General features: G+C 39.1%; 1 protein-coding gene across 9 annotated transcripts in view; it reads left to right on the plus strand.

Annotated features, from left to right (window-relative positions):
- The window catches only part of eml5 (EMAP like 5), a 219918-nt gene that overhangs the window by 18419 nt on the left and 187118 nt on the right, over positions 1-14381 (plus strand). For all 9 annotated transcript variants that reach the window (XR_006312734.1, XM_043697279.1, XM_043697280.1 and 6 more), the window contains exons 2-3: positions 10363-10522; positions 12420-12518. Coding sequence is in view for 8 of the 9 variants with exons in the window: in XM_043697279.1 (XP_043553214.1) it covers positions 10363-10522; positions 12420-12518 (259 nt within the window). In the remaining variant the exon portion in view is untranslated. The remainder of the gene's footprint in view (positions 1-10362; positions 10523-12419; positions 12519-14381) is intronic.

Here is a 14381-nt window from a genome sequence, read left to right on the forward strand (position 1 = left end):
CAATGCAAATTGAGAGATCATGAAAACAAGTCATAGAAACATAGAATCCTTACAGTGCAGAAAGAAGCCATTCAACCCATCGAGTCTGCACCGGTCCTCCAAAGAGCATTCCTCTCGGGCCCAGCCCTCTAACCTATCCCCGTCACCCCACATTTACCATGGTTAATCCACCGAGTCTGCACATCCCTGGACACTACAGACAATTTAGCGTTGCCAATCCACCTAACCTGCACATCTTTGGACTGTCGAAGGAAACCTACACAGAAACGGGGAGAACGTGAACATTTCATGCAGACAGTCACCTGAGGCTGGAATTGAGTCTGATACCTTGATGCTGTGAGGTAGCAATGCTAACCACCGATCCACTGAGCCTATTTTAGGCTGAGAGCTTTGGAGAGTGAACAGATGTGTGCATCTATGTTAAAGGAAATGTTTAGCAGTATGTGGAGACATGAAATATTCACAAATTACCTCATCAGACTGACCACAAGTCTGAGTATCATAGAATCCTTACAGTGTGGAAGTAGGCAATTTGGCCCATCAAGTCCACATCAATCCTCCGAAAAGCATCCCACCCTACCCCTGTAACATCCCCATGGCTAACCCACCTAGCCTATACATCCTTGACAATTTAGCATGGCCAGTCCACCTAACCTGCACATCTTTGGGACTGAGGAGAAACTGGAGCATCCAGAGGAAACCCACACAGACACTGGGGAGAATGTGCAAACTCCATGCAGACACTTGCCTGAGGATGGAATTGAACCCAGATCCTGGTGCTGAGTCAACATTGCTAACCACTGAGCCACCATGCCACCCTTTTATTTTAGGTTAATTCCCTTTATTTTACTGCAATGAATTTATCATATAATACAAGATGTAAATTACAATAAATATGAACAGTATTGTGCTCTCATAAACATTCCAATCTCCAGTGTTTTTACATGTAAAACTAATCTTAAATAATGTACACATATATATTTATATGTACATAGATAATTTTAGTAGTATTACGGGAATCAAAATAGGTCTGGTGTTTTATCAAAGTCAATACGAAGAGGAATCCAATAGAAATTCCACAGGGAACATCACAAAGAGAAATCAATGTTGGGGGATTAGGCATTTAAAATATATTCACAAATAAATTTTGTTATACCAAACATATGGCATCCACAAGACAAAAGTGAGGACTGCAGATGCTGGGGTTCAGAGTCAAGATTAGAGTGGTGCTGGAAAAGCACAGCAGGTCAGGCAGTATCTGAGGAGCAGGAAAATCGACATTTCAGACAAGAGCCCTTCATCAGGAATGAGGCTAGAAGACTTGGGGGTGGAGAGATAAATGGGAGGGGTTGGGGCTGGGGACTTGGCATTCACAACCAAGTGTTTACAGAGCCAATGATTTTGTCAAGATTCTGGAAAGTTTGTTTGAATTTAGAGAGAAAGTGTATTTAGACCTTGATGACTATTAGTCAAGTGTAAGACTTTATTCAACTACAGCAAACTCAGTGATCAGAGCATTATAATGATTCCTTGCAATACACTGATCCCTGAAAGAATTTGTATTGGGGAATGGAACTCTATTCACAAACCGAGATTTCAGGAAGTTCATTTTGGAGGCAGCCATCAACCACATGACACATTTCTCAGTCAAAAAGAAAGCAAGGAAGTGTGGTCAATGACGTACAAGAATCTGGACTACTCTATTGCGAGCACCACAATTGAAAAATAATTTGCTAAAAGAACTGTTAATGGAGAGAAGATTAAAGAGAGATGTACAAGTTTTAGAACACAATCTCAAGCTAAGCAACCCCTCAACAGCAGAAGAATGTAAAACAATTAGAGAACAGCCATCTCAAATAGGAGCAGCATTGGTACAACAAGGTAAAAACTCCATCAATCTTGAAGTTAAAGCGGAAATCTAGTAGAGATACAGAATGTCCATAGTCATCAGGCAGATAGTTCAACATGACCTTGCACTCTCAGTGACATTCAGGAGGAACAGGAAGTCATTGATTTAACTGGAGCCAAGAAGAAAGACCAAGTGTCATCATAGCAGGAAGTGGGACAGTCATTCATATACTGTATCAGAAGTAATGTAAACCTAATAGAAATTTGGAATGAGAGGTGGTATCATGAGATTCCTATAAATCATGATGGTATAACTGACTGCATTATTCTGACAGAGAAAACACCAGTCTAGAATGCATATGTGAAAAGAAATGCCTCCGACACTACAGTAAAGAGAAGTATTTAAAAACCTACAATGTGCAGATGTATATAAAGAAGTATTATAGTGCGTAAGGAGGTAAAGAACTTTTCTTAATGATGAGGAGCAAGCAGCAGTCTAAATGCAGGCGTCCAATGTGCAGACTACAGTGTTGGCTTAAAGACAATGAAAGCAGTGAGCCATTCTCAATTGGGTAGGCTGTAATTAGTGGAATGCCTCAAGAATCAGTGGTAGACCTCTAGTATTCACAATCTTTATTAATAACTTAGATAAAGAGAAAGTGAGTGAGTAATCCATGTTTGCTGTGGATACAAGGCTAAGTAGAATACAAACTGTGAGGACAATCCAGAGGTTTGAAAGAGATATAGTGAGTTGGTAACATGGTGGCAGATGGAGAATAATATGGGAAAATTATTCACTTCAGTAGTAAGAATAGAAAAGCAGAATTTTTTTTTAAAAATGTGTGAAATTTGTTGATTCGAAGATTTCAACTGTACTTGTACAAGGAACACAAAGTTCTTGGAACACACTTGTACAGGCACTGTAAGTGGTGAGGAAGGTAATTTGCAAGGGGACGGAAATACAAGTTTTGCTATAATTCTGCAGAACATGGGTAAGACCTCAATTGTAATTATGTGTGTAATTTTGGTCTTGAGTAAGGATACACATTCATTGGAGGCAATATAGCAAAGGTTCACCAGAGCGGCCTCTAGGAACAGAAAGTTATTTTATGATGACTCACTGAGAAAGTGAAGATGATTATTATCTGGAGTTTAAATGAATGAGAGGTGATTTTATTGAAGTATTCAAGATTATGAAGGGATTTAACAGGCTAAATACTGGGATGACGTTTCCCCTGACTCTGGAATCTGTAGTAAAAGACATGGTTTCACAATGAGAGACTAAAATTAAAGACCTTGGAGTGCAGGTTCATAGCTCCTTGAAAGTGGAGTCGCAGGAGATAGGATAGTGAAGAAGGTGTTTGGTATGCTTTCCTTTATTGGTCAGAGCATTGAGTACAGGAGTTGGGAGGTAATGTTGTGGCTGTACAGGACATTAGTTAGGCCACTGTTGGAATATTGCGTGCAATTCTGGTCTCCTTCCTATCGGAAAGATGTTGTGAAACTTGACAGGGTTCAGAAAAGATTTACAAGGATGTTGCCAGGCTTGGAGGATTTGAGCTATAGGGAGTGGCTGAACCGGCTGGGGCTTTTTTCCCTGGAGTGTCGGAGGCTGAGGGGTGACCTTATAGAGGTTTACAAAATTATGAGGGGGATGGATAAGGTAAATAGGCAAAGTCTTTTCCCTGGGGTCGAGGAGTCCAGAACTAGAGGGCATAGGTTTAAGCTGAGAGGGGAAAGATATATAAAAGAGACTTACAGGGCAACTTTTTCATACAGAGGGTGGTACATGTATGGAATGAGCTGCCAGAGGAAGTGGTGGAGGCTGGTACAATTGCAACATTTAAAAGGCATCTGGATGGGTATTTGAATAGGAAGGGTTTGGAGGGATATGGGCCGGTGCTGGCAGGTGGGATTGGGTTGGGATATCTGGTCGGCATGGACGGGTTGGACCGAAGGGTCTGTTTCCATGCTGTACATCTCTATCACTCTGAGAAGAAATGTCTTCACTTAAGGTGTTGTGAATCTTTGGAATTCTCTATCTTGGAGAATGCTAGATATTGCATCATTGAATATATTTCAGACTGAGGCAGACAGATCTTTGATCTGTCAAAGTATTAAAGGATATAGGGGAAATAAATGTGGAGCTGAGGCCAAAGCCATGATCATATGAAGTAGCAGAGCAGGCTTGATGAGACCTGGTCTATTCCTGCTGGCATTTCTGATGTTCTTCTGTCTTTTGTTTCTTTTGTTATCCCATTCAGTCCAAATTAATTTCCTGTGAAGTTAATAATATCCTTGGCTTGGCAGAACATTTTCAATAGGAAATTGCACTGCATACTTAGGTTAAGTGGAAGAAGGCTGAATTCCACATATTTGTGATCAGTTGTGTAGAGTGCAGCTATTTAACCTAATGGAAAAATGCTGATAAGTCAGTCATGTACTTTGACTTGATTGAAGTGGAAGAACGGTTTTAGAATGTGACTGAATGTATAAGGTTTCAAAAGTGAAGTTAATCATCCATTAGAAGGGGAGAAAAATGGAATTGGACCATTTCTTTCTTGTGGTCAAATACAATCTAAGTTAATGGAATTCCGTTGTAATGAAAGGCTATCATTTATTTGACAGACATTTGAATCATGCAGCGCAGATATCATTGAATTGATTAATCAACTTTCAAATGGCTTTTCCTAAGTAATATGTTAAATTAATTTGTGTAATCTGAAAGTTACCAATTGCATTAAAACTTTAAAGGTCTATTCAAAGATAGGCAATAGCTATAAGCAACTTTTCAAAAATGTTCTAATTGTTGCAGTATAATTAATCAAAGGCTGCTTTAAAAATGTTCACTAATGTTTTCTATTAAAGAAAGACATTTAAGTTGCACCATGCTCTAATGTCACATATAAGTAAAGATAAATGCCCATTGAATGCCTGCCAATGATACAAAAAAACTGCTGAGATGAATGACCGTTTCATTAGCTAATGAAAGGATGTAGAGTGATTGCAGACAGAACCATTGAAACAAGGATGATTTTCAAAGATTATATAGACTGAGGATATTAATCTAGATAATATCAGTCATTTCTCACCAACTGAGTCTTAAGAGCACATTGCAAAATTGGTTGACTTCTTGTGGATAGTCTTAATTTGCCAATGAATAAATCATGTTATTTTCAGCCATAGTTGGACAGACTTTGTAAGCCTTTAGAGTGTACGTTAGTGTAATTAATACTTCGAAACCATATTTATTTTCATTTGTTTATCTATCTAACATTTTGCGGTTTTTGAATCTATTGAATTTAACCTGTTTTACAATTTATATTAAAGTGAGTTACCTCACTGTGCAGTTTGGTGTCATTGGCAAATTATTTTCTTGTTCTTCAAAATGGACAGTGTGCAGTGCTTTCTCAAACTGTCCAGCTGGGTAAGAGGAATAGACAAGCAGGAGACTTACCACTTGGAGGCAAGAGGTGTTAAATGAACACTTTGCATTACTCAGTCACGAGAAGGATTTAAAACTCATGAGGTATTAGATAAGCTATTGGTGCTTAAAATTGGTAAGGGACTGGTTGAGATGTATCCATGAATAGTGAAGGAAGTGAGAGTGGAAATTGCAAAGGCATTGGCAATTATCTTTCAATCTTCTCTGTGTCAAGGATCGTGCCAGAGGTGTGGACAATTGTACACATCATGTCTTGATTTTTAAAAAAATCAGATTTGCCCAGCAATTACAGACCCCCAGTTTAATGTTAATGGTGTGGGAACTTATATATAAAGAATCATTCAGAATACAATTAATAGTCATGTAGAAAAATTTGGATTGATACAAAAGAGTTAGTATGGGTTTGGCATGGGAAAATTATAATGCAAGTATGACAGGTAAGACAGATGAACTTAGACTTTGGATTATTACATTTGTAGCTATTACAGAGACTTGATTGAGAGGGTGAAAAGACTGACAGCTTTAACATTCTGGGATTTAGATGTTTCAGACAAGATAGAGAGGGATGTAAAAGAGATAGGGGAGTTATGTTACTGACTAGGGAGCATATTACAGCTGTACACCATGGAGGACTGATCCATTCAGGCTATGTGGCAGACCTCAGGAATAGGAAGCGTGTACAGTACAACCTCGATTATCTGAACAAGACAGGCGGAGAGTATTTTGTTCCGATAACTGATCTGATCGTAAACAAAGAAAGCATTTACGGACCTCCAGGTCTTGTTCAGATAATCTGAAATTCAGAAGAAATGGGTGTGATCCTTAAAGAATACTTTGCATCAGTCTTCACGAAAGAGAAGATCATGGTGAGTCTAGAGAGGGGTGTGTTGATATTCTAGCATGTCGATATAAAAATGGAAGTGATGTTTGGTCTTTTGAAAAACATTAAGGTGGTCAAGTCCCCAGGACCTGATAGGATCTCTCCCAGAATAGTGATGGAGGTGAGGGAAGAAATTGCTGGGGTCTTGTATGAGATCACAGGAGAGGTCCCAGGGCACCGAAGGCCCACTTTGTTTAATAAGGGCAACAGGGATAATCCAGAAAATTACAGGCCAGTGGGCCTTATGTCAGTGATAGGGAAATTATAGGAAATGATTCTTAGGGATAGAATTTACTTTCATTTGGAAAAGTATGGATGTATTAGCGATAGATATTATGGCCTTATGCGGGTAATGTTGTCTCTCTGAAACACGATTGAGGATTTTGAGAAAGTGATAAAGATTATCAATGAGGGCAATTCATTGAATGTTGTCTGTACGAATTTTGACAAGGTCACTCATGGAAGGGTGTTACAGAAGGTGGAATCATTTGGGATCCATGGTGAGCTCTAAGATGGATACAGAACTTGCTTGGTCAAAGTAGAGTTGGGAGAGAGTTTTTCTGATTGGAGGTCTGTGAGCAGTGGTGTTCTTCAGAGATCAGTGTTGGGAGCCCTGTTGTTTGTAATATATACTGGAGAAGTGATTTGGAAGAGAATTTAGGTGGTCTGATTAGTAAAATTGCAGCTGACACAAAGCTTGGGGAAACTGTGGATACTGAGGACGATTGCCAGATGATGTAGCGGGTTATAGATAGGCTGGAAACTTGGAGGGGGGAGGGTAGTGGTGGTATGTGCAGAGATATATCAAATGGAATTCAATCCTAAGTGCAAGGTGATATATTTCAGAAGGTCGAATGCAGGACAGAAATATACTGTAAATGGCAGACCTTTTAGAAGCACTAATATACAGACGGATCTAAGCCTACAGGTCCACTGTTCCTTGAAAGTGGCAACACAAGTGGATAAGGTGGTCAAGAAGACATGGTATGCTTGCCTTTGTTGGTCAGGTTGTTGAGTACAGAAATTGGCAAGTCATGTTGCAGCTAAATAGAATTTTAGGTCAGATTTGGAGTATTCTGGCCACAATTACCAGAAGGATGTGGAGGCTTTGGAGAGGGTACAGAAAAGGTTTACTGGGATGTTGTCTGGTTTGGAGGTATTAGCTATGAGGAGAGATTGGACAAACTTGGATTGTTTTCACTTGAATGTTTGAGGCTAAGGGAGTAACTTGATAGAACTTTACAAAATTTGAGAGGCATGGATATAATGGATAGAAGGAGTCTTGTTTTCTCCAGTATAAAAATGTCAATTACTCAGGGACGTAGGTTTAAGGTACGAGGGAACATAGGTTTAAGATAAAAGGAGGAAAGTGAGAGGTACCTTTTTTTTGATGCAGACGATGCTGGTATGCTGCCAGAAAAGGTGATGGTAGGAGCAAATTCAACAACAACATTTAAGAAGCATCTTGACAGATACATGAATAGGCAGGGACTAGAGGGATTTGGACTGCACAAAGGCAAAAGGTTTTTAGTTTAGAAAGGCATCATGAGTCAGCACAGTCTTGGGGTGGTGGGCAGGGGCAGGTGGCAAAGAACTTGTTCCTGTGCTGTATTGTTCTTTGTTCATCTACCTAGTTCCTCGAGGTTTTTTTTGTACTAGTAACAAGGAGCATTGATGAGGGAAAGCATATTGATATGGTGTACATGGGCTTCCAAATAATATTCAATACAGTGCCACACAACTTGAGAAAAGTTGTAGCTCATCGACTAAAAGTGTTAATAGCAACATAGAGGGATATGACATAGAGTATTGATTAATGGGTTTTCTTCAAGCTAGAAGGAGGTTTGTACTGGAGTTTCTCAGGGGTTAATATTGGGACCCTTGCTTTTTGTGAGGACTATAGTGATTGCAATTTGTTAGAGATACAGTATTTTTATTGAGATTTTTGAAGCAGTTCTCTTTAAATCAAATTGAGATGTAAGAAATAACAGTCAGAAATGTATCTCCAGATTTATTTGGCATAAAAACTCAGTTTGTTGTCTTCCAAAGCCAGATGACGTCCTGTTGAAGTATTTGTATTAAGATGGTGTATTAAGGGTAATGAACATCTCAATGTTTTTCCTGAATAAGCACAAGGAAAATTGACATTCAATTGGAAAGAGATTATTTTAAAAGGATGGCTCAAAACCTTAAGGACTTTTAATAGAGGTGGGGAAGTAGACATTTATGCAAGTTGTACTCAATAATAGGATTGAGATGATAACAGTTGAAAGTGTGACAGCAGGTCAGGCAGCATCGGAGGAGCAGTTGTTTAAAGGCGAGAAATGAAGATCTTGGTGAGATGCTAATCCTCATCGATAATGGGTTGCAGGCTGCAAAGAACATGGCATAGTTTCAAAGACAGAAATAAGAAAAGATTTCTCCTACTATTGTGCAACTTGATCTATACCCCTTCAAATATCTGCACACGTATGCATGCACACATGCACACGCAGTCATAAAGATTGACACAGATATAATGAGAGGAGGAAGAATATGGGCAAGTAAGCAAAATTTCTAATCTCAAAAATCTGGATTTCAAGAGTAGTCTTGGTTTAATTTTTAACACTCAAGACATGCTATTATCTCTATGATGATCGTCAATCTTCTGTTTGATAATTGATTGGGTGGACCTAGGTCTTTCCTCATCAGAATTCTTCCCTCTAAGCTTTCTTGGCTTTCTGTCTTTTATCCACAAAGCATCATGGAATCACAGAATCTCTACAGTGTGGAAACAGGCCATTTGGCCCAACAAGTTCACACTGACCCTCTGAAGAGTAACCAACCCAGACCCATTTTGACAGGAGAGAGAGGGAAAGATGGAAGTTTTCTCTTTGCAGGCTCCATATGCTTCTCTATCTGTTGTTACCGCACTTACAGTTTTAGATATTCGGAAGCTCAACCTATTAGAGGGTTGTTGTTAGGAAGAATCACCTTAACTCTAAAGACTTGGTCTCAAATTCTCCACCTTGCTGCTTCATGCAGTCCTCAATTTTCAAGCTGAAAACACTCCTGATATTTTAGTTTCTAAGCAGTAGAAACTTCATTTCAGGTTTTGGTCCCAACAAAGAAACAAAATACATAATCCAACTGGTGAAAACTCCAGCGGTACTTGAAATTATGTTCTGGAAGAAAACAGATGTGATAAAATTCTATTTAAATCTTTGTAGTTCTGCTTGGCAAACTGATTATTATCTTAATTTATTTATGGGTGGTGACCATTGCTGCCAAATCCATTATTTACTGTCCATTTCTAATTACCCATGAGATGGTAGTGAGCTGGTGCCCTAAAACACAATAGCCCATAATGTAGCTGCACTCACAGGGCTGTTAGAAAAAGATTTCCAAAATTTTCACTCAACAATGAGGGAATAATAGTATAGTTCCAAATGAGAATGGGGTATGATTTGGAGTAGGTTATGGAGGCAGAGGCAGTGGCAGTCCCAGGCACCCATTGCCTTTGTCCATCAGATGACAGAGGCTTTAAGTTTTGCAGTTATAGTTGAAAGTGACTTGGTAAGGTGTTCCTATGTATCATGTAGATGGTACACAGTGCTGCCATTGTGTCCTGGCAGTGAAGGAAGTGAATGTTTGAGATGGTGGTTAGGGTGCTGATCACATGGACTGCTTCATCCTGAATATAGCCAAGTGCACTCTTAAAGAGAAGTGAGGCGTATTTACCACTCATTGCTCCACTAATTTGCACAGCCATTTGGAGGTTCCGTACGTACAGATCATCATGCTGAGGCCATTCCAGGCATTGACTTCTTGTTTTGGACACCACTGCTGGACAGAGACAACAGAAGCTTCTATACAAAATAATGAAAATAACTAAAGGGAAAGTTGTTATCTGTCTCTTGACTTGGCACATGCATGATTGTGAGCCATTAAATCACACTACATACAGTTTATCCAAAGATGCTGTGGCATTGCTAGGACCACAGGTTTTACTTTAAGTTGACGTGTTTGCCATCATTGAGATGAACAGAGAGATAAAAATAGCTGCAAATCAGCCATGATCTCTTCTGGGAATCCAATGTGAATGAATATTTTCTAGCAATGCTTAAGCTGTATTGCTTATAGCAAAGGGCTTATCTGATGTTTTGAATTACACTGTTATCAAAAATAAACTTTCTGTAAATGTCCACAGTTTAGCGCTGCACCCAGAACGAACTTTAGTTGCAACAGGTCAGGTGGGAAAGGAGCCACATATATGTGTGTGGGATACCTACAACCTGCAGACGATATCCATCCTGAAAGATGTGCACACGCATGGAGTAGCCTGCTTGGCCTTTGATCATGATGGTCAGGTAAGTAAATTACATGCTAGTTAAACTGTTCAGCTTGGCATGTCACATATAATAAAATAGACTTTGAGAAGTTCTTTGATGTTAACTGGTGGAGGAAATGTATGAAGATTTAACACATTCTAATAACTTGTATTTTATAAATTGACTGTTCATCATTGAATATCTCATTGTGTTGCTTACTCTCATTAATTTGTTAGATAACCTTGCTTAATTTTTATTCTGTAATTTTTTAAAAGTTTGATCCAAATCTGTGTGCAACAAATTCCATTCATCTATGCATTCTTCATGTCATTTTTGAAAAAAAAACTCACTGCCATTTACCTACCTACCTTTCTTTGCTAAGTTACGTCTATAGCCCCCTTTGGAGCTATGCAAGTTTTTTCCATTTCTGCCATCCTAGACTTTCTGATAACTAAATTATTAGTAGACTATACTTGAAGTTTTGTTCATAATATCTGTTAACTTTCTTGAAACAGGAAAACAGTTCAAAATTCTTGTATGATTGCAATCTAACTACGCATGACTTCTAACTGGAAGTTTTTTTCTCTCCTGTACACCTGTTCCACAATTACACTAGATGTAGAAAAAGCTGAACAACCTTTTTCCTATTTCAATTTCCAGGACAATTCTGATAGTCAGCTTAATCTTTGATTTGGGTCTAATCAGCACAATGGGGACCAGTATTTCAATCATAGTCAGTCATGTGTGTTCACTTGTTGCCCCTTGTGCAGCAAAGCCAACTGTGGATCCACATACACAAGCGTATAAGTTGTAGCCTACCATCGCCATCTCTGATTTTAGATATGGTTGCACCTCAACTAGGTTGAGACACCAATTAAAGGACACTGGAACTTTGTTCTTTGAAATTGATTGTGGTGATATACAACTACTTAGAACTGATTGCTGTATTAATTTGTATTTTAACATTTAACATCAGTGATTAATTTTGTCAGCAATATCTCATTTGATATGATTAGATCATGGATGTTGGGATTATGTAGTGATATTCTCTGTCTGCAATTTGGCCATAATGGATTAGGTTCTTTGACTATCTGCACCCAGTACTGTCCTGTATGCGTTGAAATTAAAACATTGTCATTTGTCACATTGCCCACTCAGTCAACACCATATCTGCTGAGCTTTTCCAGTGCCTTCTGTTTTTCTGATTGCAGTTTAACCGCATGATCACCAACCTTGCAAAGCTCGTCAGCAGCATCCAGTTTTAAACCCCAGTATCCAGTAAAGATTTTGGTAAATCCTTAGGTTTACCACCACATGCCCTTTTCCCAAGACAGAACCACAGTGTGCAGACTCCTGATGACTTATTCTGTTTAGCAATTGTAAAAAGTGTCCATTTCCTCCTTGTGCAAAATACAATTGGTTTAGTTTAGTTATTTGTCCAATCTTGTCACTGTAAATGTTTACAGTACTGTATTTATGGATCCACATCTCAAGTAGGTACAAATGGAAATTAATTTAAATAATTTGAGCTGTGCTTTGAATCAGAACTAATAAAATATAAAATATGTGATTTTTTTATGGAAAAGAACTTCCATAATTAATCATGTAAAGAATTAATCGCGTAGCTATCCAGTGCTATTTTACAATACTTAAAAAGTATTTAGATTTTAAATATTAAGTTGCAAGTTTCATGTTAATACCAAATATAATTGAAACCTTTTTAACTTAACCTAACTATGTGGATTTTTTTTTTCAGTTGAGAAATATTCCCCAATGGTTGGAAAATCTGGTTAATTACAGTGGGTTATGGTAACTACAGATCTTCTGTAAGATATAAATAAGAAGGGATTGGGTGAGAGGGAGGATTTGTTAAGTTTTGTAAACCAGTAGAAAAAGAAGTTTTCACTAATTTCTATTTCTTTTTCCCTCTTCACAGCGCTTGGTATCTATTGGTCTGGATTCCAAAAACACTATTTGTGTTTGGGATTGGAAGAAAGGAAGAGTTCTTGCTACTGCAGCAGGGCACATAGATAGGGTAACTGGCTTTTTACACTTTTCCACAACAAATGCTATGCCAAAGAGTTTGCAGTGTAATGGACATTTGTTAAACTATGTAAATAATACATTAGAAATGTTGGCAGAAAATCATGCACTAAACAGTGCTCCCAACAGTGAGTGGGAGGTAGAAGAACAAATAGGTAAACAGGTTATGGAAAGATGTAGAGGCAATAGGGTAATGGTAATGGGAAAGTTTAATTTTGCCAACATTGACTGGGGTACACTTAGCATCAGAGGTCTGGATGGGGTAGAATTTCTAAGAAGCTTCCGGGTTTTCTAGAGAGTATGTCAATAGTCCGACAAGGGAAGAGGCCATATTGGACCTGGTATTGGGGAATGAGCCAGGCCAAGTGGTAGAAGTTGCGGTGGAGGATTTCTTTGGGAACAGTGACTAGAATTCTGTAAGTTTTAGAATACTCATAGACAAAGATGGGAGTGGTCCTAAGGGAAGAGTACTAAACTGGGCCAAGGCCAAACATATCAAAATTAGGCAGAAGCTTGGAAATGTGGATTGGACACAGGTATTTGAAGGGAAGTCCACATTTGATGTATGGGAGGCTTTCAAAGATAGGTTGAAGATAGTACAGGATAGGCATGTCCTGTTGAAGGCAAAGGATAGGAAAGGCAAGATTCGTGAACCGTGGATGACAGGAGAAATCGTACGACTAGCCAAGTGGAAAAGGTCCAGATAGCTAAGAATAGAATGAGCCCTAGAGGAATATCAGAAGACCAGTCTTAAATGAGAAATCAAGTGAACTAAAAGGGGTCATGAAGTAGCTTTAGCGAGCAGAATTAAGGAGAATCCCAAAGCATTTTATTCTTCTATAAGAAGCAAGTGGGAAACTAGAGAAAGGATTGGTCCACTAAAGGATAATGAAGGAAGGCTGTGTGTTGAACCTGAGAGAATGGGTGAGATTCTGAATGATTAGTTTGCATCAGTGTTCACTGAGGAGAGGAACATGATGAATGTTGAGATTAGAGATAGAAGTTTGATTAGTCTGGATCACGTTGACATAAATAGGGAAGATGTGTTGGGCAGGCTAGAGGTAATTAAGGTGGACAAATCCCCAGGACCGGATGGGATCTATCCCAGTTGCTGAAGGAGGCAAGAGAGGAAATAGCTGGGGCCCTGACAGATATCTTTGTGGCATTCTTAAATACAAGTGAGGTGCTGGAGGACTGGAAAGTTGCTCATGTTGTCCCCGTGTACAAGAAGGGTAGTAGGGATATTCCGGGTAACTACAGTCCAGTGAGCCTGATGTCAGTGGTGGGAAAGTTGCTGGAGAAAGTACTGAGGGATATGATCTATTTATATTTAGAAAAGAATGGGCTTATCAGTGATAGGCAACATAGTTTTGTTTGGGGGAGATCGTGCCTTACCAATTTAATAGAGTTCTTTGAGGAAGTGACCAAGTTGATAGATGAAGGAAGGGCTGTTGATGTCATATACATGGACTTCAGTCAGGCGTTTGATAAGGTTCCCCATGGTAAACTAATAGAGAAAGTGAAGTCACATGTTGTGCAGGGTGTTCTAGCTAGGTGGATAAAAAACTGGTTGAGCAACAGGAGACAGAGTAGTAATTGAAGGGAGTTTCTCGAAATGGAGAAAGGTGACAAGTGGTGTTCCACAGGGATCAGTGCTGGGGCCACTGTTGTTTGTGATATACATAAATGATCTGGAAGAGGGCACTGTTGGTATGATCAGCAAGTTTGCAGATGACACGAAGATTGGTGGAGTAGCAGAAAGCATAAGGGACTGTCAAAGAATGCAGGACAATCGAGATATACTGGAGGGTTGGGCAGAAAAGTGGCAGATAGAGTTCAATCCAGGCAAGTCTAA

This window comes from Chiloscyllium plagiosum, chromosome 10 (assembly GCF_004010195.1).
Source record: "Chiloscyllium plagiosum isolate BGI_BamShark_2017 chromosome 10, ASM401019v2, whole genome shotgun sequence".
NCBI lineage: Eukaryota > Metazoa > Chordata > Chondrichthyes > Orectolobiformes > Hemiscylliidae > Chiloscyllium > Chiloscyllium plagiosum.